This window comes from Amia ocellicauda, chromosome 11 (assembly GCF_036373705.1).
Source record: "Amia ocellicauda isolate fAmiCal2 chromosome 11, fAmiCal2.hap1, whole genome shotgun sequence".
NCBI classification, from domain to species: domain Eukaryota; kingdom Metazoa; phylum Chordata; class Actinopteri; order Amiiformes; family Amiidae; genus Amia; species Amia ocellicauda.
In genome coordinates, this window is record NC_089860.1 from 24,608,188 (window position 1) to 24,635,953 (window position 27,766).

The 27,766-nt window shown below is 46.6% G+C and overlaps 1 protein-coding gene across 4 annotated transcripts in view; it reads left to right on the plus strand.

The window, feature by feature from the left end:
• afap1l1a (actin filament associated protein 1-like 1a) overlaps nucleotides 1-27,766 on the plus strand; it is a 33,874-nt gene that overhangs the window by 1,554 nt on the left and 4,554 nt on the right. The window contains exons 1-14 of one of the 4 annotated variants that reach the window (XM_066717075.1): nucleotides 12,995-13,213; nucleotides 18,727-18,855; nucleotides 19,294-19,377; nucleotides 19,701-19,792; nucleotides 20,107-20,218; nucleotides 21,248-21,346; nucleotides 21,491-21,702; nucleotides 22,067-22,246; nucleotides 23,356-23,448; nucleotides 24,381-24,465; nucleotides 24,782-24,934; nucleotides 25,155-25,366; nucleotides 25,665-25,810; nucleotides 26,208-26,280. In XM_066717075.1, the coding sequence (XP_066573172.1) occupies nucleotides 13,171-13,213; nucleotides 18,727-18,855; nucleotides 19,294-19,377; nucleotides 19,701-19,792; nucleotides 20,107-20,218; nucleotides 21,248-21,346; nucleotides 21,491-21,702; nucleotides 22,067-22,246; nucleotides 23,356-23,448; nucleotides 24,381-24,465; nucleotides 24,782-24,934; nucleotides 25,155-25,366; nucleotides 25,665-25,810; nucleotides 26,208-26,280 (1,713 nt within the window). In that variant the 5' untranslated portion in view covers nucleotides 12,995-13,170. Of the gene's footprint in view, nucleotides 1-12,994; nucleotides 13,214-18,701; nucleotides 18,856-19,293; nucleotides 19,378-19,700; nucleotides 19,793-20,106; nucleotides 20,219-21,247; nucleotides 21,347-21,490; nucleotides 21,703-22,066; nucleotides 22,247-23,355; nucleotides 23,449-24,380; nucleotides 24,466-24,781; nucleotides 24,935-25,154; nucleotides 25,367-25,664; nucleotides 25,811-26,207; nucleotides 26,281-27,766 lie in introns of those variants that run through there. The other 3 variants (XM_066717077.1, XM_066717079.1, XM_066717078.1) reach the window with 3 other exon arrangements.

Here is a 27,766-nt window from a genome sequence, read left to right on the forward strand (position 1 = left end):
CCTGCTTAAGAGCTAAAAACAATCGACCAGGTTGAAATTAGACCATCTTCAGTTCAATAATAGGTTCAATAAGAAGCTCAGCTGGATCGAAAACCAGCAGCCGCAGGGGTCCCCCGAGACCACTGCGCTGAATGTGTGTAACAGAATAAACCCCTTCTCCCCTCTCGATGCAACCGGATCTCCCCGGTATGTCAGCAAAGAAAGCAAAAGTATATACGCCAGGATGACCACAAAGGGAGATTAAGACTGATGGAAAGATAGGAGTCTTTTCTTTTGTGTCTCCTGGTTTGATATTGAATCTGTAAGGTATCACCACCCCCCCGCCCCCATCTCCTAGTCACGGAATAAAGGATCTGAGGAGGAACCAGCTGTCACTGCGCTGTGGTGCCCCCTCGTTCATAAGAGCTGTGCTGAAGGATTCTGTTTAAAGATTTCCGAAGTATGTACTTGTCTTGACTTTGGGAGGATGGGGGGGGGGCTGTGATCAGAAGGGTTGTCTCCCTGAACTAAGTTGTCATAAGATATCATCAAACCCGAAACTGGCATGCTCGAAAATAAAAGTTAAGTAAGATCTCCTGGTGCCCTGTAGAATCTGTATATCTGTGCCTTCGCTAACAACACGCCGATTTGGGTTTCCTAAGGAAAGCTGCCATGCAAAGGTCGAACTGAGCAAGAGAATGAGCCGCAGAGAGTTACAGAGATGGAGACAGACCACTGGATAGACAGTGAGACTATTTTAGACAGACAGACAGTGTAGATGCAGTGTGTTAAGAAGATGGATGGAGGCTTTTGGATGGATTGAGGGATGGATACATAGAGAGGAATAGTGTGTTAAAAAGTTAGAGGATATTGGATAGTTATAGATACTGTATTGAAAACAGTTTGATTACTAAAGCAGGAAAATGACTTTGTGGGAAGAGGCTCCACTGCGGAGGCCACAGGGCCCCAGCTGGCCTCCACACACAGGATGGGCAGAGACAGGGAGAGACGGTGGAGTTTCCACTGATGTGGGAGAGAGGAGGGTGGGGCTGCCCTGGCGATGTCATAGAGAATCCTCTTCCTACCACTCACCACCACCTCCCTCCTCCCTCCCCCTCTCTCTCTCTCTCTCTCTGTGCTGCCTGTGCTCACAGTCATTATTATAATTGTTTTTATTTCTTGGTCATCCACAGAGAAAAGAGAAGAGAGAGAGAGAGAGAGAGAGAGAGCAATGGGAGAGGGAGGAGAGCAGAGGAAGGAGAGTGGCTATAGCTGTACCTACTTACTCTGAAACCCTGGTGTGTGATGGCAGATCCATCACACCCAGATTCAGGACAAGGGTTGTTCTCTGCTTTTTGTGGCACTGAGCTGGACAGCCAGCCTAGGTCTGATCATAACAGCACTTCCATAACCCTGGCTCTGTTATTCTAGGGGGGAGGCAACCATTAAGCCTTGGAGCCTCCGGGGGGTTGGTGTTTGAGTCTCCTCCTCTGTGCCTCTTGTACATGTGAACTTGTACTTCTTGTATACATTGTCTCCCCACAGCGCTCCATTACATTGCCTTGGGGGACGGTGCTATATTAACCCAAGAGTGAGTGATCAATTGATTGGTTGATCCTCCGCCCCCCACCCACCAACTCTCCCTGCACGGGGGCGGCCGGCAGGTGGAGACTTGGCTAGGCTCTGTTTACATCCAAGATGCTGATTCACAATCATCCTTCCTGTTCCTCTTGGACGCAGGAAAAAATAACCCTGAGCAGCAGCGTGCAAGGCCTCCGGGGGGAGTTATTTATTTATTTCTTGTTGGGGGCTTGTTTGCTGTGTCTTTTTTTAGTAAGTGCGCTGAGGTGTTTTTTTGTTCCTGAGATATTTTTGGCCTTGTGTTGCTTCTTCCCGCCGTTCCTGTTTGGCCAGCCGTCCTCACCCAGGCTAGATCCTGCCCTGGAGTCAATTATTAACCAAGAGATCGTGTGAGATGAATGCATTCTTGGAGGCATCCAGACCAGGGAGTAGCTGATAAGATCCTACAAAAACCTTGCCAACACGAGGGGGCCTTCCTGCCTGACTCCTCCCGTTGGTTTGGTCGTAGTTAATTCACACACAAAGTTTATAGTTATTGGGGCTACTGATACATAATTGTGCACCAGCACTGTGTTTCTGAATGAGAAACGCAGTACTTTAACCTCTCTGGAAGTGCTGCTTATAGTAATCTGTATGTAGAGTGTGTGTGGTCAGCTCCCCCTACATTAGAACTGCAAGTCACGGGTTGACCTGCGAGCTCCCGGGCAGCACAGACTGGACCGAGGGCAGGTTCGCTGACCTCACCTCAAAGGCTGGTCCCAGCAGGCCCGGGATTTGTACACTCATGAGGACCCAAGGGTGTTTCAGGCGCAAGTACACAATGAGGCCTGTTAGATATTCTTACTAGTTAGATATAAATGCTGCATTCATGTGCTGAAACTCGTACTCCGTCCATTACTCACCATGTCATATATATAAACGTTCTCCTAGTTCAAAATGGCCAGTGTGTTTGCATTCCCTATCAGGCAGACCATGAGTTGTTGTTGTTGTGTTGTTGTGTCTTTTCATCTTAAAGATGGGTGTAAAACAAAGACACAGATTCCCCAAAGGATCCTACTATCTTAACTTCATTGTCAAAATCCAAATGTTTGTTCCAGGGGAAAAATAAAAAATAAGGTCAGACCATCAGTGTTTCTAGCATGGTTCTAGAGCACCGTGTGCGAGAAACTGGAGTAAAATAAAATCAGGACCAACCCCATGCCTTGAAAGAAGTCATTGTCACAATCACTGAATTCCGCACCACCGCCAAACCCCCCCCGACCGTGAAAGAAGTGGTCGGGTCAACGGAACGTTCCTCACTGAGGAAATGGCATCACCGGCAGAAGCCAGGACAATCCGGCGTTGCTCCCTGTCCTTTGTGTTCCAGGATAACCACATTTCCTTCCTAAACTCTAACAGCAAGTCAGCTAGGAAGAGCCTGGTGCTTAGAAACAATTGCTTATTACGCTGGGCTTCCTAGAGACCAGAAAATACATTTATTTTTATATGCTGCGAACACTTGACAAATAATACATTCAGCAGGAGGAAACCAGCTTGTGCTTAAGCATGGTGTGTTTGTGTGTGACTATGAGGAGAGTGAAGGCGGTGGAGGGGTGAGTGTGAGAGGCTGTCATTGAAGAAGTAATCTCTGTTGAGTGAATCACGTGAATACAGCGCTGTCCATAATTTTGATGAGCTAAAATATGTTTATTGTTCCCTCCTGAAATGAAAATCTTTGGGATTTCTAGAATGAAGAGCATATGTTAAAACTTAACCCAGAACAATGATCCTTTTGTTTTTTAAATCCTATAACAATAAAGGAATAAAACCTATTTGTTTTGCAAATGTACTGCTGCATTACATTATGAGAAAGGTTGGGTTTATGGTTAGTAGCACAGGTCTGGGACAGCGTGTGGGTTAACACGCCTTGTCGTGTGGGAAGTGAATGACCTCTGTCCGCATGTTGATAAAACATGCTGATAAGTTCACCCATTTCCATCTCAGACACTGGGCTGTATTCATACAAGTTGCCCAAATTAATAAATAAGTTAATTGATGGGAAAGTCTTTGCGCTGCACTTTCTGTGTGTGTGTGTGTGTGTGTGTGTGTGTGTGTGTGTGTGTGTGTGTGTGTGTGTGTGTGTTATATTTTCCTTGCTGTCCACTCATGGCCTGTGTGGAAACGATGACAGAGGAAGAACAACACTGCAACATGTTGTTTTAATTGCAATCGTAGCAAAACAGCAGCAGCTATGAAAACACTGGAGGTGTTTTTAGCAAAGCCGGAGAGTGTCAGATTGAATTTCTCATGTTGACGCTGCTTCCTTCCAGCTCTGCAGTGTGTGACTGCGGTGTCCACAATCTCGGTGAGACAGTGAGACACTTACTGCATTGCACGTAGGTGAATTCGACAGAAGGGAAACCCTCAGTTTCTGTGATTGTAGTTTTTTGATTGGCCAAGTCAAAAAATCCGAAGGGTTTTCTCAATCCTTTGTGTGGATGAATGCCAGGTTGCTCATGGAGAGATACCCCGGCAACTCATCGACTCCAGATCAGAACACAGCCGGTGTGTACCCAAACACACTGTGCTTTACTCGCAGTATGTGGAAGTGTTGTGGTCAAGGCATTTGCTATTCTTTTTATTATCTAGGAGAGGGGAAGAGCATTAATCGTGGGTTGCCGAATTTGTATTTTTTTTCTTGTGAAACAATGTGGGGGAGACTAATGCAAACCCTTTACTGAGAACACTAGACACACACTCACCATCTAATCCAGGTAAATCTAAGGGACATTAACCCACAAACGTGCATGTCAACAAAGAAAATAACTTCTATCAATAACTCCACAAGCAAAGATCTTTTACCAGGTTTTCAAATGTTTTGAAATGTTGGTTTGCTTTGAACTGAACTGTGTACGTGGAGGGAAATAAATAAGGTATCTATATATTGATATGTATTTTTGCTTTCTTCCTCTGAGAGTAATTCAATCTGGCCTGGCTGTGGGATTTGTGTTTCTTCAAAGCAGTGGCTGGGCGTGACTGCAGTGTGTCTTCTGTAACACAGCCGGGCAGCTGTAGTTTTGGTCTGGTAATCAAGGCGCCGGACACACCCTCACCTCGGCACCACTCTGGGGTCGTGACCCCCGGCAGAGCAGGTTAATCGCTTTCCGCCTGAAAAAAAACTCGGCGCTGGAAGTGAGTTTAAGCAGCCTGCCACTATCAGGGATGTCCTGGGGCTATGGGAATATGTTGTGGCTGTATTCAAGCAAAATGATAGCTGGTAGTGCCGAAGTGTAGATGTTTCATACCCACGTACATACTCTTTATTTGCCAATGCTGTCTTTGTGTAAGCTAACCTATGACCTCGTCTGTGTGACCAATATGAAAGGGGACTTTCATATGTGCTGCACAGACGTGCCCACAAAAGCCACTAGATGCTGCATCGTCTTAATTTGAATACATTTGCATAGGTGGATCTGAGGAGCTATGACTACAATATCAGTGTTTTGGCATTCCTGCTTCAGCACAACTGGTAACTGATGTAAAACTGATGCCCCCCTGTCTTCTGAATACAGTTGCTCTCTATCCCCCCAATGTCCTTGAGCATTATGCATCGCTGTGGTGGTATGCAAACGTGACACAGTAGCTAAGCATGCCGTGTTCTTACAGAAGAGCAAGGCAAAATCTAACGCACTTTTGGTGTATGAGCACACTAATTCAAGAAAGGAAGATAGCTGGACAGCGGTCAGTGACAGCTTTGAAGGCCTGACCAGTTAAAAGTCAAAATGAAAAAATGAAACGAACAGCCCTTGCCTGCATCTCAGACACAGGGGTCGTGTAATTGAGGGCAGGCATAATTGAGCCAGAAAGCCTGGACTCTCATCCACCAGGGTCTGTGTGTAACAGAGGCGAGGATCTAAAAATATCAGTCCATAAACTGGGACAAAGCACCTACTCTTTAAACCCAACAATAGCTGAGGGCTGTTCACAAGCTTGACAGTGTTGGGAGGATCGGAATTTTTTGCTTACAAGGAAAAAATAAAAAGTTTCACTGTTACATAGCTGCCTAATGAAATCATACGGCGGAGCGACGGGTTCTTTAGATTGGCTACATGAATAATGATTGGAGGGCTGAAAACCGTCTTTGTTTAGGCCCTGTTGACTCACCCCTTTCATGAAAGCTTGCAGTGGAAATCAAAGAGACAGCAACAGAGGGGCAACACAGCGGATCATTGATCTTAGGCTAAGCATGAGCTGTTTTGCAAGAGTTCACTTCCCAGCTAATATGCCCGACCTTGTTGCTGCCTGATGCATGCTGTGATAACAACAGTGCCTGCTGGGCTGTTCTGTTCTGGGCTGGGCTGAGCTATACTGGGCTATCCTGTGCTGTTTGCTGGTTTGCTGGTTTGCTGATTTGCCGGTGTGCACGTGTACGCTGTGTGCTGGTGTGCATAGTGCGCTGTATGCCGTAAGGTGTGAATGCTAAGCCTGTATTCTTTAAAAAAAGTAAAAAAGAAAAGCACTTCCTCCGCTCCCATTTGAAGTGGAGCTGGTTGAAGTCGGCTCCATCGTCATCATCATTGTTGTTGTGAAACCCAAGGCCGCGGGACTTCAAAGCAGCCCTGCCCGGAGGAAGCCGAGCCTGGGCTTCAAACGCTGGTTAATGGATAAGCAGGTGAACAGCAGCTCAGAGACCCTAACCCCCCTGCACTAACTCACCATGGAGAGAGGGGTCTCTGACCTACAGGGCCACACTCTTCATTAACCTCCTCCATCCCCGGACAGAGCAGGCCCTGGGGAATGGGCAGTTTACCCAGACAGACTGTATTCAGAATTGCTGCAAAGCCAATTCACAACGTCTGACACATTTTAAGGTGGAAATAAAATAAGAACAGTATCAAGAATCTGAACATTTATCCATGTTAGATATACTGTAGGGAATTTAGATTGTATTGTTAAACATTTCATGAATACCACCCTGTAAAAAATGTGTCACCGAGTGCGGCGACTCTTTATGTTAACGGGGGTCCTGTCGGGGGATGGTGACTGGGTGGGGGGGGCTAATAGCACACCACCAAATTAAGAAGACTCTTGTTTCCAAAGTAATGCTGCTTTTCGACATGAAGTGTCATCTTTTGTGTTGGTACACATGCTCAGCTGGGCCTAATACCTTCAGCAGTAACTGAGCCGGTTGTGAGAACAGCCACAATCCATCACAATAATCGGTGTGACACCTGGCTCTCCTGTGACCAGATGGGAAACCTGCCAGTGGCCTGTGAGCATGACTCGGGTCAACATACACTGTGTCTCGCCTCATCATCTGGGACTGGATGTCTAGCAGAGAAATTAATATATACTCCTCTCCTTCAGAGTCTTCTGTGCAGCCATGCCTTCCTGTCAAGTCAGCAATTTGACGGCTGAGATCTGCTGTGTCTCATTACACCTGGGGCTACAGCAGTTTAATGACTGACTGATACTATTGACTGATACACTGACACATTGTAGCCTATATACACTATTACTAAACTACATACTGTAATCTCACGGCTTTGGAGGTCCATATACGTAACTTACACCGCAGCACGGACGCTAACCTACCTGCTATTATCTCTATTGACACATTTTTCAAAGCTTCGGCAGCTGGATTTGATTATTCATTCATTTTGCTGGTTAATGCTCATTAGAAAGCAGAGAACCCATAAAAAGAGAAAAAGCTATATCCCAATCATGTATATCATATCAGTTTCGTTCAGCAGGTCTGTTCAAACAGCACTGTGAACATACTGTAGATACAAAATTGCAATGTTTCTCATTGATAGCTTCAAAACTATGGGAAGAAGCTGTTCAGAATTCGGCAGAAACAAGAAGTTTAAAGATCTGATGCTAGAACTACAGCAGATACAGAATACAGATACAGAAGTCTATAGAAATAATAATAGTAATGTATTGGTATTCACCTGCACTGCCCAACCAATAAATAGTTTTCATTGTACAAGAATATAAAATATTTGTTTTATATGTTTTTTTTAAGTTTTACTTTCACTAGTTAGCGATAGAAGGTCACACAGGAAAAGATGACCTTCTATGACCTAAAATCATATTACAGTTCTATCTCCAGCAGCCAAACTATTCGCATGTTTTATGTTTTGTTGTTGCAGCTAATGTAATAGTGAATATTCACAGGACAAACATGTGGTCTGGTCCCACATGTGTCCTTCAGGATAGTTTCCCTCCTTTGCCAGAAACGAAGAACAATCATCTAGCATCTACCTTCACACAGCAGGCAAGTGGCTGAAACTGGTCATGTTGTTAAATAAAATTAAGAAAACTGGGGTGTGTTGAAGGCAACAGCAAAAAGGTTCCAGATTCCAGTCAAAAAGTCTGTGAACTGGAGAGAATATTCCTTCCACAGCTGTGCTGATCGCACAGAGGACCCAGACTAATGAAGCAGTGTTAAAGCATAACTCCCTTAATTGTAAATACCAGCCAAATAAGGGAACGGAGTGTCGCACTTGGAGGCGTTTGGATATCAGTTACATTCTGATACACAGCTAGTATAAATAAATAGAGCTTTCAATACACATTTAAATAAACAAACAAATGTATTCATTTGACAAGAAGAAGAAGGAGAAGAATGTAAAAAATGCCTGTGTGTTATTGCATAGTCAGTTTGGCTTTGTGCAGTCAACTAATTTTTTCAAACACACAGACAAAAGTCTTTGATTTTGTAAGAAGCTGCAGACCGTACAGTCTGCTCCTATCAGGCCTACTGACTTGAGCTAACTGACTGGGGAGGGGGGTTATTTAGGATGACTGACTCTGAGGCTGCTGGGATTTTCTCTTGTCGAACTTCTAGGAAGCCTGAGGACAGTTAACACGGCTCTTGCTATCAGTCCCGCACTCTTTTCATGCAGTTTGATCACATCTTCCTAACTTGGGTCATCCATTTGGGTTGGTACGCACCTGTCTGGAGGCAGGAAGGGAGCCAGAGGTGGCATCAGGCACCGGAAAGGAAAGGGAGGCCAAGCCTAGTGTGCATGCAGTGCACAAAGATTTTTTTCTTTTCTCTCCCCCATTTCTACTCTTCCTGCCATAAACGCTGCCAGCAGCTTCAGGGATGACACTGACCGTCCAACAGGAGCTGTGACGCCAGCCAGGAAGGATGTCCACTATTCCTGTGTCCTGTTTACTCACAGGGAGGGGTCGCGCTTTATTAGAGTCGGATGACGTTGCGACTCCCACTGCTCACTGCCCCCGCTTTATTCCCAATTGGCATACCTGTGGCAGGACATTCATTGTGTTCACGTTGCTGGGGGTTCTGACGGCCTGACAGGCATCCTTTTTGATACAGAACTGTGACAGGCACTTCTGTAGCATCACAACCAGACCCTTTCCTGTGTTGTGTTCTTTAGTTTTGGGGTTTTAACTTGAGAGCATGTCAGTCCCAGCACTCACAAGGACAGGCCCACTGTGGACAGTCTGGGAAATGGAGAGAGGATTCACACAGAGTGGGAGGGATAGTGGTCTCAAAACTGGCATGGGACCTTAGCTTCTGGTCAGCGTAGAGAATGTCTAGATAACAAGCCTCGCTCTCCGCCAGGGCGAAGAGTGGCTCAGCCGGGCTGCTCTAGTCCTCCTGGAAACAGTCCCATTGAGGATGGAGGAGGACAGTGGAGAGGAGGAACAGGAAGCAGAAGGTCTGGGTGATAGGCGATGTCCTCAGCCAGACAGGAAGTCACAGCTGCAGCCGGTGTCCCTTGCACACTGTGTGGCTGCACTGCACAGCTCCACCGCTGCTTCCAAACGTCTTTCAGGGTTCTTGATTTTATTTATTTATTAGTTTGTTTATTTGTTTGTTTGTGTGTTTATTTGTAAGTTCTTAATTAAGAATGGTCTTGTATTTTGTTTTGATTAGTGGTTTGTTTTGCGTGTGAAGAAATGCAGTTTTCCAGATGCTGCTTAAAATGAACAATCACTTGCTGTTTGTGGGAGAGAGAGCACCTGCAGAATGAATTGCATTGCCGGTGCGACTGACTCACTAACACTTCCTCTATGTGTTTATATTATTATATATTTTTTCGATCTCTTTTAATTCAGAATTAATTATGAAGAGGAGCAGCATAGAAGTGTAAGAAGGGGTCTTAGCTTTATAACACAATAAGTCTCCATCTCCATTTTCTTCCCAGTCTTTTCATAAACTCAGTGAATAGGAAGAGTCCTTAAGTCTTCCTTAATAGTCCTGTGCCTTTTCAATTCAGTTCAGGTTCCTCCAGATCAAGGCATCTCACGTTAAGTCTCAGAACAAGACCTGTGTTGTTTTGAATATTCATGCTGATATTTGTGTTTGTCAGGTCATTTGCATCCAAAACCATAGGCACAGTGCGGGGAATTGAGCAATCGGTCTGTTCCTCGGAGACACAGCAGCCCTTGTGGACTGGAACAGTCACTCTCAGAGCGTGTGTGGAATTTACAGGCACCGATGGGAAAGATTGGGAGTCATATCTTTCTATACAGGTATGCAGCGGTTCATCATCCTTGCCTTTGCAAGGGAAAGGAGCCAGGGCTCTAAGATGAGATGGCTGTCTCTGTCAGGAGTGAGCCAGGTGACCTCCCGAGAGAGACCCTGCCCAGCTAGTGCTGTGCTGCAGCAATGTTGCGCTCTACATTATATCAGTGGGCAGCTCAGGGAATGGTGTAACTTGTGGACAGTGTTTTTCCTTGACCCAAAAATAAATGGGTGTGTCCCTTGTTTGCCTCATTCTGCAGTTTTTGAACTGAACTCCTCACCTGTGCAGAAGTGATCAGGGCTCTGGACTTGTTACTGCAGGCTTGTGGGTTTAAATTCTAGATGGATTCTTCTCCTTCTTCCTCCTCCATTGTATTAGAGAAAATTTGACTAAGAGCAAGAATACTAACTATATTTTTATAAATAAGTAACAATGAACTCTGGACAAAAAAAACAGCAAAGGGTTTGTGGTTTTCCCCTCATGTGAGGTGTGTCAAGACGCAGCAGAAATGTGTGTTTACAATGCACGGCTGACAGCAATATTAGCTGAGACACAGAGGTCAAAGTGCATTGTGCTTAATCACACTAATGGCTTCCACTGGAAAGGGGGCATGGGGAGCTGGGCAGGGGGGGTTGTTTTGACTGACTGTACTGGGTTTCAGCCAGGCTTGTGCATTCGGATACAGTGAATGGGGACTGTCAGGGGGTCGCAGGGCTATAGGGTGGTCCTTGGGAACCGGCGCTGTTCGGAAACTCTGGGGTGATAAACCCAGGCCAGAGCAGCAGGGAGGGTCTCTGTGATACTCTATACTCCCTCGGCAAGGCCAGAGGGTTCACACTGAGACAATGGCCATCTCTTTCCTCCAGGGGCCCCAAGTGCTTTGCTTTAATTGTGCACTGTGTGCTGGAATAACACTAGCGCCACCCTGCGCTGCACTCTCTATTCATTCACCTGCCACTTCAGTCTTGCATATTGTTTGTTTTTTTGGGGGTGTTTCCTATGTAGACTGTAGCTCCTTCCTCACACCCATTTCTGGCTTTAGAAAAAAGAAAGAGAGAAAGCAAATGAATGCAGAGAAAATAAGCCAGGAAATAATAATAATGCTCAGGAGCAAAGGAAGCCAGTCGTGTCAAAAGGTTCTTACATAATCGCTTCTGTCTTGTGGCATTTTTTTTCTGTTTAAGATTGCTTATAGGCTCAGTAAAAAGACAGAGAAGATGACCACATAGAAGATGGGAAGATGAAATCGTACACTTTGCAGGCATGCCATGGTAGAGAAAAGGTGTAGATCGAAGCCCTTGGAAACATCTTGGGGAGGCCTTCGTCTGGACGTAGATCGATATAGGCTGATAATGATGATGACGATGACATATATATATATATATTGCGTTCTTTTTTACATAAAACCCTATATCTGTGAGAGATTTAATTTAAAGCGCTTTACAGATAGACTTGATTGATTGATTGATTGCTGTATTAAACTCGAGTGAACAGTGTGTCCTTCAGAACTTGACTTGTGTGGTGGTTTTAATGTCCCTGAATTGCAAGGCGTCGAGGGCTGGGGAACAGGGCTGTTCCACTCTCCTTGGCGGTGCTCGTTTTCATAGGGCAGGCCTCTGGGACCTGATTATTGTGTTGAGAACGGTATTGCACGATGGAAAAATAAGCGAGGGTGTGTGTGGGGGGCCCCAGGTGAGTAGAGCTGAGCAGCGTTGACACAGCCGGCAGGTATGAGACAAGCTGAGTCCTGTGTGTCCCAGAGCCTTGTTCTGCAACATTGTGTTTGCGTGCAAGTTTTGTATTTGTTATGGGGGGTTTTGCTTAGTTTTAGGTTGATAAAATGTCAGAACATGACTCCTTATTCAACACAGTATCGAACCAAAGCATGAAATAGTCTTTTGAAAAACCAACACTCACTCTCACACAAACACACACACACACACACACCCTTCTGTGACAGAGCAAGAGCTAGGCAAAGGAAGGAGTCTTTTCTAATCCAGAGTAATACAGCAGTGGTAATTTTGTAATATAAATATGGTGAAGGCAAAACTCACGACCGAAAGCAGCAGGGGGGTGGAGCTTAGACAGACAGACAAAATAACAAATGCCCTTATTTGTGACAATGAATTCTGGTATGCATGAAGCAGAAATAGCTCAGCTAATCGTTGCCTTTATGTGGATGAAATAAGCCCCTGCTGTTCATTTTATGGTGGTCAGCTTCAGCACATTCTTGTGTTGTAATTCTTAATTATTCTTGCAATAAAACATTTTTTATTATTTTATAAGAAGATGAGCAACCACAAATGTTATAACACACAGCCCTAACAGAAATTTTATGAATTTAAAAAGGGACAGCCAAACGGTTATATGGATAAAAGTGAAAATTAAAAAGATAAAATCAGACACAAACACACCAAACACAGACAAAACCATGCGAACCCACAGGTCTCTGTGAAGCTGTCTGAGTCACTGCGTAGCTGGCAGAGAGAGAGAGAGACGGGGCTTTGCTCACAGGTAAGAATTGCAGTCAGACAAGAGACTGGAGAGATTAACTGCTGTGACTATTGAAATTAGGATAGCATAAATCTGCAGAGATATAATATCTATTTATACATTAAAGTCAAAGGGGCGTTATATTTTATTACGGTTGATTAAATGGTGGACATGTAGTGGGGGACATAGAAAAAGTGTGTTTTGTAAAGCTCAATGGATAAACATTACAAAAAACAACAACAATGAGCTCACTGAAGCTGAGGGGTGGAATCTTCTCAACCAACATGTGTGAGAGAGTGTATGAGAGTGTGTGTGTGTATTGACTGTGTGTGTCTGCTGCTCAGAGCCCCGAGATTAGCCCATTCCTCTGAAGACACAGGAGACTAAAACACACCCACCAAGAAAGAGACAAGACTGAGACACACAGCAGAGTGCACACAGTCTGCAGTAGAGAGAGAGAGAGAGAGAGAGAGAGAGAGAGAGAGAGAGAGAGAGGAGATACACAGTACCTCAGCAGGACCTAGCCTGATAAACCACAAGGGCTTTTGTCTCACTGGTGGAGAAGATTGTAGACAATGATCGCTAACTCTCACTAACTGAGGGACTCTGGGTTTTTATTTTATTTCTTCATCTGATGGGAAAGATGGTCAGTTTCTCCTCCACGTCAGCTGTGGCCGGTAGGTGAGATTAACCCTTTGAGAGCTTTTTCTTGGCACCATTTTCTTGACAGCCCAGAGTCTGAGCTGCCTGTGTGCCCTGAGGTGTAGCCGTTTCAGTTACTTCACTGTCTCCTCTGTGCCCATGCATGCGCTGCCAGCTCTTTCTAAATCTTTCCAAATTTCTTCCTTATGTGTCCATTTCACAGTGTGAAAGGTTAAAGCAGTGGTGTGCCTGCGGGCCTATACACCTCAGTTTTAAGTTGGTGTGTTTAAATTTCCAGGACACGCTGTTCTGTGCTGTTTGCGACTTCAAGTTTCGTTTTTCTAATTCCATTTTGTTTTTCACTGTTCTCCCCCAGACCCTTACCATAAGATTTTTGAATGTATTTTTTTTTACTTTTAAAAACAAAGTGGTCTTCCAGCCAAACAGTACAGTGTGCCAGGTAATATGTGAAATAGGACAGGCACACTGTGCATGGCGATCTAAGACGGAAACTTCCCCCACTTCCAAATGCAGGAAATGCAGGCCATTTCATCTCACTACTTGGATGTCACTCGGAGTGAGTCTTAACAAGGTGTCTGACTGTCGACCCCTTGCTGTGTCTGTGGCTTTTACAGCTCTTCACAGCCATGTGAGAAGCACTAACGGGGGACGGTGTGTCAGAGTACAGAAAGGAAAAAGCCCATTCGGCAGGAGAGGAGGCTCACATGCACGTGTTCTCCCAGGTGTTCCCTACACCGGTGTCGTTACCATAGAAGGCACTCCCGACACCCACACAAACTCCACTGCAAAATGAATTAGTCTGATATCTGTAGCAGGCAGCCTCCCAGTGACCAGTGTAATTGTCCAGATTGTCCGCTGCTAACCTATTGCTCGTCTGTGGCGTGGCGTGGCTGCGCTGCTGTCCCTGTGGCTGGGGTGGGAGAGCTGACAGGCTTCTCTGCAGAGTCTAGCCTCCCCTGCATGATCCAGCTCGTCCAGATGTTTGCCGTCTCCGTTTTATGATGTGCAAAACCTCAGAGGATCTATTGTGGTCAAGTGGGGAATTTTTTATTTATTTATGTGTGCATTTATTTTAGGTGTGTTGCTCTTATTAAAAACAAAGACATCAAAACGAGCACTTTGTCTTCGTGCCTCTGTAAATCCTCAGAGAGGGCTTTGGGGGGGGGGGTGGAAATTTATTTGGAAATGGAACATATGAGATAAAATCAAGAAGAGAAAGGGGTGTGACTGAACCACAGTGTGGTTTCAGAGCACACGTCTGTCTGAGCTGCCGGGCGTCAGACCCAATACACTGTAGAGCGGAGCCTTCAAAGGTGGCCGTCCAGATTGTGGTTTTTAAGTAACAAACAGAACAGAACATTTGATAATAAAGGGTTTGTGTAACCTCAAAAACCCATTCCTTCCCAAGTGTTACTGTTTTATTGTTTTGTTTTGTATTTGTCAAATTAATTGAGTATTTGATGTTGTCAGAGGGAAAGGAGCTGGAATTAAACAAAGTGATGAAGTCACAAACCTTGACTGAATGTATTCCTAACCACAGGAAAAATAAGTACCGTTACGTACACTTTAAATATGCTTATCTATTATTTAAGCACTCTAAAGTTGAATGTAATTAAATACAGCAAATTTAAATAATAATAATACATGATTTTAAAACTGCCTTTGCTTCTGAAGTGAAAGTGTTGAAAACTGCCATGTGGAAGTGCGCAGGGCCGCGGTGTCTCCTCGCCTGGGGGGTGCAGTCTGTGTGTAGGAGCTGCACAATGCGTGGGTGCGATGGGTCCCGGCAGTGAATGTAGATTAGTTAAGGAAGTATTTGTTTATCCAGCAGATGGGTTTTGCAACAAACAGAGCCCTTGTGTTTGCCCACTGGAGGTTTCCCTGGCAGTGAAATTGGATCTGCGCTTTTCACTATGGCAGACAGCTGAAAGTTGCCTTAGATAGCAACGGGATAATAGAAGAGCTTCCCTGAGGAACCGAAGCGCAGGAGTCAAGACCGAGAGAGGTTAATTAGTTTAGTATTGTTGTTGTTATTGTGACACTTTATCGTGAGGCGTTTCAGATCATTTAGTTTTTAAGCTGTTCTTACACTGTTGTGACTGCATGCACACATCTTTCACATCGCTTGAGTTTAGATGTGATTTTAAGTACATTCTTCAGCAATTAAATGAAATGGTGCAGCCCAGATAGAACCATCTCCCCCCAGACCATTTTTACCTGCAGTTTCAGAGTCAATTAAAGCACAAGAACAATCCTGTGTTGTTATTCAAGGTTTCCACGCAGCTTCCTCTGGTTTTGATCACTGGGCAGGTGGGATTGAGAAATGCGCAACTCTGGCTAATCTTAGGAAAAGTGCTCTCTCCCAGAAAGCTGCTGAAGATTAACCAGATGCACAGCCAGACAAGGGCAGAAAGGCAGGACAGGGCAGTTTTACTTCAAGGCATGTCAGTTTGAAAGCTGATAACAAATGGAGGAGTCTGGGGACATGCATTGTGTACACAGCAGCGAAGAACCCAATGACTGAGGTGCAATCTCACAATAACATGAATGTCTTCGTCTTTTCAGTTTTGAAGACTTGTGGATTTCTTTGGGCTGTCGTCACCTGTTTCTCTCTCTCTCTCTCTCTCTCTCTCTCTCTCTCTCTCTCTAATGGAAGGTGGGGGAGGGGTGTGGGTAGTGAGGGTCAGGGGTTAGGAAATTGGTTGTTTTAAGCTTGTTGGTTGAAACCTTATCTCTACAACACGATACTCTGGGAGTGATTTTGGGGTTGGCCTTTGTGTGTAAGAGGAGAGGAACAATGGAATTCTGCCTCACTGTGCAAAATTCCACAATGTCCACGGATGGTTCGGTCTCTCAGTGTCCTGCCTGTTGCCTGATCACTCGGGGGCATCTCGTTGGGAGAAACCAGCGCTGTTCAAATCGACTCAAACTCAGCTTAGGTCATTCATTCTTGTGTTATTTCACCCAATATTTTATGAACAATGACACATTTTATTTTATTTTTTATGTTGTGTTGTACATTTTTATTGTTAACGTGTTTTTAATCATTTCAAGTCCGTCATCGGAGTATGAAATCGATTATTGCCTTGCCCTGCCATGCCTGCTTATTGCATTAGGCCATCAGCCCCCTCAGATAGACCACTTGGCTGGATTCCCGTGGTCGGAGAGCCAAGATATCCAGATGTCCGATGGATACAGAAAACCTCCACAGCTGTCTCGCTTTATTTCATTTCATTTTTACAAAATCTCAGGTCGTATAGTTAATCCGTAATCTTACCTCAGCTCTGTGGAAGACATCAAGGTGTTGGTCAGGGCTGCAATCGTTCCTTCTCCCGGGGCATGGCCGCTGGAAAGCCTGCAGTGGTCACAAGGTGAGAATGGGAACAATTAAAGGGTGAGAGACACGTCAAGAGGGATGCTTCTCGCTTTCAGGCAGAGAGCATATAGCATATGGTTACCCCATCAGAGTCAGAGGTAAACCAACCCTGTTCCCAATAAAGAAGCTGACAATTTGTAGCCCAGCCTTGGGGCTCACTCTGCCGAGTCCAGAAGGGGTGTGTACTGCTCTTTCCTGATGAGGAACCACTGATTGACAGCTTTGGCATCAACTCCTGTCTCCCCAGCTCCTGAGCTGCCCCAGAATGGACCTTGCTGTGAACTCTTGCCTGGCGAAAAAACACTTCGCTACACTTCTACACGATGCATTCATGATGCTCAGTATTTTGTGACATCTTCAACTTGGAGAAGAAGTGTGTTTCGGGAATCTCTACGGCTCTACTTGAAAACCGAGACGAGGGCTGTACGTGATGTCTGCGGTGTGCAAGCGCTAAACATCAATAGCATCTTCTGACTCTGCAGCCAATACTGGAAGCAGTCTCGGGCCCACACCACATCAACCCTCTGACCTTCCCACGAATCGCAAATTAGAAACTTGTGACCCTTTTGAGTGTTTATTTTTAAAACTGGTAGCGAGTGGCTTCTTACAATGAATTAAAGCGCCAAAGGGTATGAGTTTGTAATTAGCAAGTCACGGGTCGGCCAGCGCTGCCAGGCTTCGTTCACAGCACTGTACTGAGCACTTTCTCATGCTTGCACAGCTATCATTGCAATCACCCTGTGTGTCTTCTTGTGTTGAACGTGATCACTAAAGATCACTAAGGTGTGTCCTGAGAAGCAAGATGCAAGGACATCCCTGCTCTCTGATCCTGTGCACTCAGTGTGATGCAAACACATGGGAACCACTGAGGGAGCCTATGTGTCGGCAGCGTGGTTAAATGGAAACAGGTCTCTCTCTCTGTTTTTTTTTTTAACGATGACCGCACACTCACAGTCTCCATTCCCTAACTGAGAAGTTTTGAATCAGCACTTCGAGAAGCGTGGGGCCCCCCTGGCGAGGCAGATTTCAGGGTCAAGTGGGATGGTGGTGATGAGTAATCTTTATTTTGTATGGAGTCTGCAATCACACACACACCCCCTCCCTCCTTCCCCTGGGTTGTGGATAACCCCCCACTGGCATCACCACCACCACCACCACCACCACCACCCCCAACCTGCAATCATAACCTCTGGGCTGGCGATGGCTCTTGAGGGGAGGAGGGGAAGGCAAGCAAAGTGTAAGCTCAGACTTGAGTTGAGAGTGGCCTATTAAGTGGCAGACGGTCCACGATGGAACACAGCAACATCTGCTGCAGTGGTGCACAGTGCCTATGTGACTGAGGGCTCTGAAAAAGTGGAGTGTTGCATTGCAGGTTACTTGACGAATGCAGAGATTAAGTTTGCTTGGCAAGGGAAAGTACCCAAGTGCAAATGACTGGGGAAGGAGATAGAGAGAGAGAGAGAGAGAGAGAGAGAGAGAGAGAGAGAGAGAGAGACATTGAGAGACAGTTTGAGTTGTTTTTGTGGGATTTTTTCCTGGAATGGAGCCTAGATGAGCTTTTGTAAATAAATAAAGATGTGATCTTTGTATCTAAGGAGAAGGCAGGGAAGGAGCCACACCAGGCAGCCCATAGCAATTCCACAATAACTGCTGTTAGGGCTCCCAGGACGACGGGCAGGGAGCTTCCAGTGTAGGAAGACAAGGAAACCCAATCCCTCCCTCTCCTGTGCTCCCTGCTCCTCTCAGACTGGGCCAGAGTTTTTTTTATGTGGATCCATGCTAGCCTCCAGTCAGCCGCTTCTTCCTATGAGTTTCCAAGTCGAGAACCTTAGTTTTCACTCCCCTGTTGTCATCCACTATGGCAGGAGGATGCACACATTTCCATCCGAGCTGTAGTTGGAACATGAGATCACAGGGAAGTCTAGAGACGGGGGCAGACCATTCATCCCCAGTGTAGCGCTGCTCCTTGCTGCAGCCTGAGCCCCCAGAAGTAGAACCATAAATCTCTCACCGCAAGTTGAATTTTATTTGAGCTTTTGTTCAGAGGTTTTTCCTGTGGTTTCAACATGCCTTCAACTTACCTTCACTGGAAGCCTGCTTGCTTTGCTTTTTGTACTATGACAACAATGCAGCGATCTCTCTTGCCCACAGCGATGGAGCAGCTGGTGGCAGAGCTCAGTGTGCTGCTGAAGCTCCTGGACCACGAGACCCTGAGCTCCACCACGGCCGAGAAGAAGACCGCTGTCAGGAACCTGCTGAGACAGCTGCAGCCCTCTGCAGGTCAGACCCAACACAGAGTTACAGACATTTATATACTATAATACAGTATAATAGGTGTATACAGGCCTATATGGGTCTGTACAGGAATACACAGGACTCTACAGGTCTATACATTACAATAGTCCCAGGTTGACTTCCTGTACCAATAATATTTTATTGTTTTATAAATAAACGGTGCTGTTATATGTTTGCTATAACAATACAGCTCCTCTTTATCTCTGTCTGCTGAGAACAGGCGATTCAAGTTTATGATGTCACTCTTGTGCTCGTTTTCGAGTAGCAATAATAACTTGTCTGTGCTGTTAGGGGTTTTCTTTGATACTCTACAGTTGTGTTCATGTTTCTCTTTACTGGAGGATGCGCCAGTGAAATCTGTTAGGTGATGATTTAATATCCTGCTGTGCATCTCTAACTTCTGTCTGTATGCATTTGTTGCAGTTAATGGTGGTGATGAGGTGTACATGAACACCTCCGTCTATGGAAATGGCACCAGCTTTGTGGAGTCCCTATTCGAAGAGTTCGGTAAGGGTGCAACACTCTCTGCCTTCATGTTTCAAAGCTGTGTTATTCCTAGTGTGTTTAAAAAATAGACAAATGCCAGCCCAGCTGTATGTCCTGGCCAAAAGATTCAGTCCGTGTGACAAATACATGTGTATTATTGGGCATATAATGTGTGAACTACATAGAGAAGTATTTAGTCATACCATGGCACCAGTGATGTTGTGTGAACTCTTGTGCTGTAGATCGTTTCAGCAGAGCATTAATTACCCAGACTGCACTTGTGTGTGCACCGCAGAGCCTGAACCCCCTGACTGAGGTCTTTTGCAATGCCTGTCATATTCCAGCAGACTGTGACCTGCGGGAGCTGAAAGATGGTGGAGAGGAGCCAAGGGAGGAGTGCGAGGAGGACGCCCCAGAGACCAGCGCTTCAAAAGCAGTAAGGACCCACTTGTTAGTAGCTGAACCCAGACCCTTGTTGGCAGCCCAGGCAGCCAGTACCCTGGTGAACATCTGTAAATATACATACATACATACATACATACATACATACATACACACACACACACTGAGTGGCCACTCTATTAGATACACGGACCTAACAGCTCCCCTTTTTGCCATCAGAACAGCCTACATTTGTCGGGGACTCAACAAGGTGTCAATAGTGAGCCACAGGAAAACTGGCCCATGTTGACTCCATTGCTTCCCATGAAGGCTGACGGTGGCAGTGTGGTGTGTTTGATTTTTCCACAGAGCTCAGCAGACACCCCGCCCCCCCTGCCCACCACGCCCCCCCCAGAGGATTACTACGAAGAGGCCGTGCCCCTGAGCCCAGGCAAGGCCCCCCAGTACATCACCACACGCAGTAAGCACGGAGGGGCAAGAAGGGTCACCTTCTCCACTTTCACGCTTAACACACCCTGCAGTGACTGCTCCTCTGTACCCACAAGGCCAGTTATCCCCCCTTAGAAATATCTGCATTGAACTAAGGTTCAAGTGTATCTCCTCTTCCAATCTAATTGTACTCCCTTATCATAACCCAGACGCAGATTGCAGGGTCAAAAAGCATTTACAGACTCTTGAAACAAGATGTGAGTTAATGAAGGGTTTTAACATCATCGTTCTTATTATTATAGTCGTTATTTTGTTCTGATGCCTGCAGTTTGATATTTCCAAGCATCTTACCTACTTCCTAATGTCCTCATTATGACGGTTCTTCTGTTCTTGAGTGTTGTGAAACCTTTGCTTTCCACCTGCAAAGTGGCCAGGGAGCTCACATGCCTGAGCAGATGCTGCGCTATGGCCGCATGTCGTCACTGTAAGCCGATGATCAGGTCTCGTGCTACCAGGGAAGCACCTGCAGCTTTCACCGCCCACCCTCATCTTACAGGCCTCAGCAGAGATGGGGAGCTACTGCTGGGGGTCAATGATTCACCACAGCCCCCCCCCCCCCATCCCTCTTCCTGAAGGGCAGCAAATAACGCTACAAAAGGTCACCGCTTGACGTTTGACCTCTCCCAGGCAGCTCCCTCTCAGACCAGTGACCTGTAGCAGTCCAATGACACTGAAATTCCACAGCGCTGGTAAAGTGAAGAGACATGTAGACTGGGTTTTAGATAGTGTAGATCTGGTCTATTACTACGACTACTAATAATGATAATAATCACTCCTTTCAGAGGGTTGCTATGAGATGCACCACGTTTACACGTTATGCGTCTGTAACAGCATGTGAAAGGAAGTGATGCGGCCGCATACAGCATATAGAAACTCACTGGTTACTCTGCCCCAATTTTCACTTTTTAATTTAAATTGTGCTGCCTGTTGCCGTATTATCCCAGTTTTCCCAGGTGTGCTTTGTCCTATGTTTAAGCCCTCTCCCCCTCCCGTCCCTCAGGCAGCTCCAGCCCCCCCAACTCCATCGAGGACGGATACTACGAGGACGCCGACAACAACTACCCCATCACCAGGATGAATGGAGAGCCCAAGAACTCTTGTAAGTAACTCCTGCTGCACACACACACTACACACTACACACTCATGCACACTATACACATACACATGCTCACACACTCTCTCTTGGCTTTCTTGTACAGTTTTATTTAATTGAACACCATTTCCCTCCTCCTCCTCCTCCCAGACAATGACTCTGATGCGATGAGCAGCTCCTACGAGTCCTACGACGAGGAGGACGAAGAGGGCAAGGCCCGTCGTCTGACACACCAGTGGCCATCGGAGGAGAACTCCATGGGCCTGGTGAAGGACTGCCGCATCTGTGCCTTCCTGCTCCGCAAGAAGCGCTTTGGCCAGTGGGCCAAACAGCTAACCATCATCCGGGAGAACCGCCTCCTGGTGCGTGTCTGCATGCATGGCGGGATTACCTCTCCACCTCCCGGGCAGCTTCCTCTTTTAATGGAGCAAGGGGAGAAAGTGGTGTCCCTAAGATCAGAGTCCCCCCTCACCCCGTGCCTGAAAGATGGCAGATCGTCTTAACGATACAGGCCTGGCCTATAAACTGAATTTTAATTAAAAAGTCTTTACCAAGAACTTGCTGGTAGTTTACGCCGCAGGGTGAAACACTGTTCTGCAATTTTACTGTGACATGGAGTGGGAGGCATATTTACTTCCCTCCTGCATTTACCTGCTTTAGCCACTTTGGTTTGACTGCCTTGTCACCTCACTGTCCACGCCTCTCTCTCTCTTTGTGTTCCTGCAGTGCTACAAGAGCTCCAAGGACCACACCCCTTACATGGACGTCCTCTTGCACCTGTGTAGTGTCGTCTACGTCCCCAAAGATGGCCGCCGCAAGAAACACGAGCTGCGCTTTTCCCTGCCAGCAGGGGAGTCCTTGGTGCTGGCGGTGCAGAGCAAGGAGCAGGCTGAGGGCTGGCTCAAGGTATGAGACGCCACTCGTCAGTTAGCAGAGTGCAGACTGTGCAAGAGCAGGCGGGGGGAACACCGCCGTTCTTCCATCATTGGGATGTCGCCTTGGCAACTGCTTTTTCTGATTGAGGTACAGCATCGGCTGTGCATTCCTCCTGCTCATGCACATTTCAGAAGCATATACATATGCACTGCCCATGTGGAAGCGCCGTCCCTTTTGTGTGTGTGACAGGATTGTTGATAAGCATGCCGTCTGTTCCTTTTCATTCCGAGTACCCAGAGTCGGTTTCCTCTTAGTGTCTGACAGAGTGGACTGCCAGACTGCAGGACAGCCGAGTGTAGCTGACGCAGGGTAGCCCCTATAGAGCTACATTTGCCAAATACACAGTACGACACATGCCAGTGCTATGTGGCTGAGTAATCTCCTTGGCATTCAGTTTTTTTGTTGTTACTTTGTGAAAGGGAGGCCTTTGTGTAATTTTCAAGCAGTTATTTTCTCACCTGCTTGCTGTTGTAATACTCCGAAAGTTATATTATATTGTGAAAACCTCTTATTTCACCTCCTGAGCATCACAGAGATCCCAGAGACCCCAGTGTTGCACAACGGCCATCTTTTCTCTGTGTGGAATTTACACACACAAACACTGGCCCACAATGCATCATTCTAAAATGTACTTTGCATTCTTCTTGTGTGAAACCAGTCATGTTTACCCATACCCATCCCTCTGTAGGCTAAAGGTGTTTTTCTGACTGGCAGCAAAGTCTTCTCTCTCTTTCTCTTTCAAAGCGCCAGCAAATGTGGCAGTGGAAACAGGAAAGGAAGAAGCTTGCCTGTAATTGGAGAGCTGGCAACTTTGCATTTTACTTTATTTTAGTCAATTTGCAGGCCGACGCCTTCTGAAAGCCATTGTGCTGCATTTGGCTGGGATAATTTACAGCTTGTCTAAATACTTCTGGATGTGTGCAATGAAAGCAGACAGTCGCTTTACTCGCACAGTTGAATTGTCTGTGCAGCAGTGGACATACAACACCGAACCAACACGTGTGACCCTCTCAGGTGGGCTGTGCGAGCGGCCTTGGCTGCTGTATCTAAAGCAGAGTGGTGATTGTGTCCCTCTACAGGTTATCAGAGAGGTCAGCAGCCAGTCAACCAGGGGGTCAGCAGTGGAGGGATCAGTCTCCCCCAACATCCTGAGGAAAACCGAGCTGGACAAGGTAACCAGAGGACACTGTGGGGGGTAATTGGCCGGAGATGCACCATTAGTTGTTGTAAGGGTAATTTTGAAAAGACAGCTAAAAAATAAAGTTATGCAAAATGCAGGACTATTTAATATGGTTTTCAGAGTAGGGAGAAAAAACCCAGACATAGACATTTTCCTTTAGACATTAGAAGTGATGTGTTTTTACTCTGTCTTGTGGTTTCAGTAATACTATATAATTTGTATGCACGTTTTTCATTTTTTTATTTACTTACGTATTTATTCATTCGTTCGGTGATTCATTCAAATGTCTGGAGTCAGCCCAGTCCCATGTTCAGCACTGCAAGGGAATAGAGAGAATAGTCGGCCACACTCTGCTGTCTCACCGTAGCGGTGCTGTTTATCTTCGCTGCAAAGCGCGGTGAGTTTCTGCTCCATGCGATAATTAAAGATAGCTGTCCACTCTTTAAACCTCAGCTGTGTTTTAATAAAGTCCCTGGAGTCAGAAACCCAAACACGTCATCTCCAGTCGCTATAGCACAGACCTGCCAGCACAGTAAATAGCAGGTCTGCATAAACAATTCAGATGTTATTGAAGACTACAGATTTCCCTCTTCTTCTTTTTTTGTTTTGTTTGGTGCTGCTACATCTGGACTCTGTTTATGTTTTCTGACTTCCCTCAGAAGGAGCTGTCTGCTCAATTCGGCCTGCAGAGAAAGCGAACCGTCTTGTTTTTATTTATTTATTTTTCCTATTTCGATGTTTTAGTGCTTTTAAAGTCGGGTCAGCCACCCTGGCACAGCGAGGGCCAGGGAGCTGCTGAGGCCCTTCAGACACACGACATTTGAGTCACACCCCGACAGCTGCAGCCCAGATCAAAGTGAGACAGATCTCTCCAAAACCTTTAAAATGTGTCCTGTGTCTGTGTGTCTCTGTCTGTTCACACAGAGACTGTCAGCCGACAAACACACATCTGACTCGGATAGCGTTGTCACGGGGGACAACAGCAGCCCAGTCAACAGCAAGGAGCATGGTAAGAATCTATCCCTTTGTCCATATGTCTGCCTGCCTGGCTCAAATCACCCCAGTGCAGCTGCGGTCTGGCTCTCTGTATGTCTGTCTGCTTCCTCTTACTCTGTCTGTCTCTCTGTATGTCTGTTAATGTGTCACTTTTCTCTGTATTGCCCCAGTCTTCTGTCTGCATAGCATCTTAACCTGTCCTTTCCAGTCCATTGTCCTCTGTCATCTGTCCCAATTCTCTGTCATCTGTCCCCTGTCCTCTTACCCGTTACTCTGTCCCCTGTCCCTTGTCCCTTGTCCACAGTGGGTGTGTGCTTTGTGTCCTGCAGGGAAGGTGAAACGTGGCGCCCTGTCGGAACTGACAGGCTCAGTGAGCCGGGCAGCTGGTCGCAAGATCACACGTATCATCAGTTTCTCCAAGAGGAAGCCCCCCGCAGCTGGGGAGCCCAGCGGCCCATCTCCCGAGGATCTGCCCCGCTGCGGTGAGGCACCCCTACCCTCTGAAACCCCCTGAAACAACACAGTACCCTCTTTGAATGCTGTCTGCATTGCTCCCATATTTACTCTGCACTGTGTCTGGATTATCCTGGTCTAACATGTGTGACTCTCTCTCTGCCTTTCTCCATTTCCCTTTCCGTCTCTCCTGTCTGACCTTCTGTCTTCTCTGTTTGTCTAATGGTGTGTCCCCCTTCCCCTCCCCAGGTTACCTCAGTGTGCTGGTGAGTCAGTGCTGGAAGGAGCGGTGGTGCATTGTGCGTGGTGGCACCCTGTTCCTGCACCGCGACCGTTCGGACCTGCGCACGCCAGTCAATGCCATCGCACTGCGAGGGTGCGAGGTGGTGCCCGGCCTGGGCCCCAAACACCCCTTTGCCTTCCGGCTCCTGCGCAATGCCACAGAGGTGGCAGCCCTGGAGGTAGGAAGGAAATGCATGCCCCCCACCACCCTGTGCCAAACACATACCTCATCTCTTTCAATTGCACTTCAGATTTAGTTTGGTTCATTAACCAAACCATCATGCGAACTACTCACTTTTTCTTCTATTTGTCATGTCTCTGTGTCTCTGTGTCTCTATGCCTTTGCATGTCTCTGTATGTCTATGCACTTGTCTATGTCTCTCTGCCTGTCTATATCCCTGTGTGTGTGTCTGTCTGCCTGTGTGCCTCTCTCACTGTGTGGGATCTCTGTCTGTCTGTGTATCTCTGTGTGTCCAGGCAAGCTGCTCGGGGGATCTGGGCCGCTGGCTGGGCCTGCTCCTGGCAGAGACAGGGAGCTCGGCTGACCCAGAGTCTCTGCACTACGACTATGTGGATGTGGACACCATCGCCAACATTGTGGACGCCGTCAGACACTCCTTCCTGTGAGCTCTCCCCCTGCTCTGCTCCCACACACCCCATCTCTGTGTGTCTCATCCACCCTGATCGTTTCGTTTTGTTTTCAGCTTTTTGCTTTTCTGTTTAGTGCCTTTTCATATAGTATCATAGTATCATATTTAGAGTGACCCACTGGTTATAATGGGCTCCTTCGTCTCCCAACACTCAAATCCCTGCCTCTCCCATGGACGGCAGTCTCCTCTTTGTGAACAGTTTGTACCTCTCCGGCTGCCCCTCCCTGCCCTGCACACACTGCCCCGGCATCTTGTCTGTGTCACCACCTACCGCATATTGCTATAGTCACCTGTGTGTGCAGTGCCAGGGCATCTGTAAGAGCATCACTGTGCACCCATTGCGTTCATGCAGCTCATTCCTCCCCTTTAGGTGGGCAACCGGTGCCAGCAGCTCCCCCGCCGACTGCAGGACCTACGACGAGGTGCCCTACGAGAGAGTGCAGGTGAGTGCATCTGCCACATCTCCCAGGAGGAAGCCATCAAAGCACCTCATTGTGTGCGTGAGAGTGTTTGAGATTGTGTGTGTGATTGAGAGAGTGGGTGTGTGAGTGTCTGTTCATGTGCATTCATTTCGCCGGTCTGTGCATCTGTAAGGCGTGCCTAGTGTGTTGAGTAACTGAATGCAGTGGCAGCTGGATTCCAGAATACAAGTGATAAGAAGTTCTTCTGTGTTTTTTTTATCTTTTCCAGTAGTGGTGAATTCCAAGAGAGAGCTTATCTCTATAATTGGTGTTGGAAGAATGAAGTCTTTGCATAGCATTTCAAAAAAAAAAAAAAAAAGCGTTGCCTGTGACCCAAGCCCGGCTTTCAAATCCACTCTGTAATCATTGGGGGTACAGTGCCCTGAAGAAAACAATTACACTCAAAGTAAAGCAAGTCTGGAAGGTCTGTAGTATTTAGCAGTTATTCACTCTTTCCTCTCAGTGTGTTGGGGAGCTCTGTTCCACCCATCACGCCCTGTAATCCTAAAATAGAAAGGCCAGCCCACGTCCTCACTAGAGGCTTCTCCAGATGTTTCGGGCAGCTGACCGTCCACACAGTCGCTGTGCTTGGCTGTGTCCAGCGGTGTCCAGCGGTGCCTGGCTCTGCCCAGCGGTGCCCCATCTTCCAACACCAGTTGTTCGGAGCTTCCAGGGGATTGTGTGGCTTACCCTCCCCTACAGCTGTTTCACACCGTCACCGTTGACTGGCCTCAGTTACTTGACATGGAGATACTCCTGTCACCCCCTCTGTGTGGATATAAAACGTTTAATAGGGGTGATTCTTTCACCTTAAAGACGAAAAGGAACTGAAGAGAAAAAAGCAAGTTATGGGGTGTTACTGTTCGCTGTCTCTATAAAAGCGGTCAGAGAGAGAGGGCTCTGGATACTGTGTCTTCTAACAGCTTGTTAAACTTGGCTGAACCTCTTCCCTGGTTGCACAAGAGCTGACTTTCGGTGGAATTCCCAGCAGGAAAGATGGCCCTGCTCGGCCAGGGGGGGACGAAAAACACATAAATAGACACCTTATATAGTGAATAATAATATACATATCATCACCATCACCACCAAACTATATCGATCCACTGCTGGCCTCCCCAAGATGTTTCCACTTGCTTTGATCTACAGCTTCAAATATACATATACAATATACAAATAGACATGTGAGACATGGTCAGCCTCCCCAGTCCAGGAGTGCTGACCCCAGCACAGCACAGTGAGGCATAATCCCGTCATCTGCTTACTAACGTCAAGCTGCTCTATGTTGTACTGCAATGGTGCTAGTCTTGTCATCGGGTCATCTCTTTTTCTTGTTTCTGTAGAATCTGTTGACATTTCCAGTTCATTAATCTCCATCGATGCCGGGAAATATTCACAGTTGGGATTTATTTTTTGCGTAACCTTCCCGGTAAACCCTGGTCCCGTATACAGCCTCTGAACTTGATGTCTT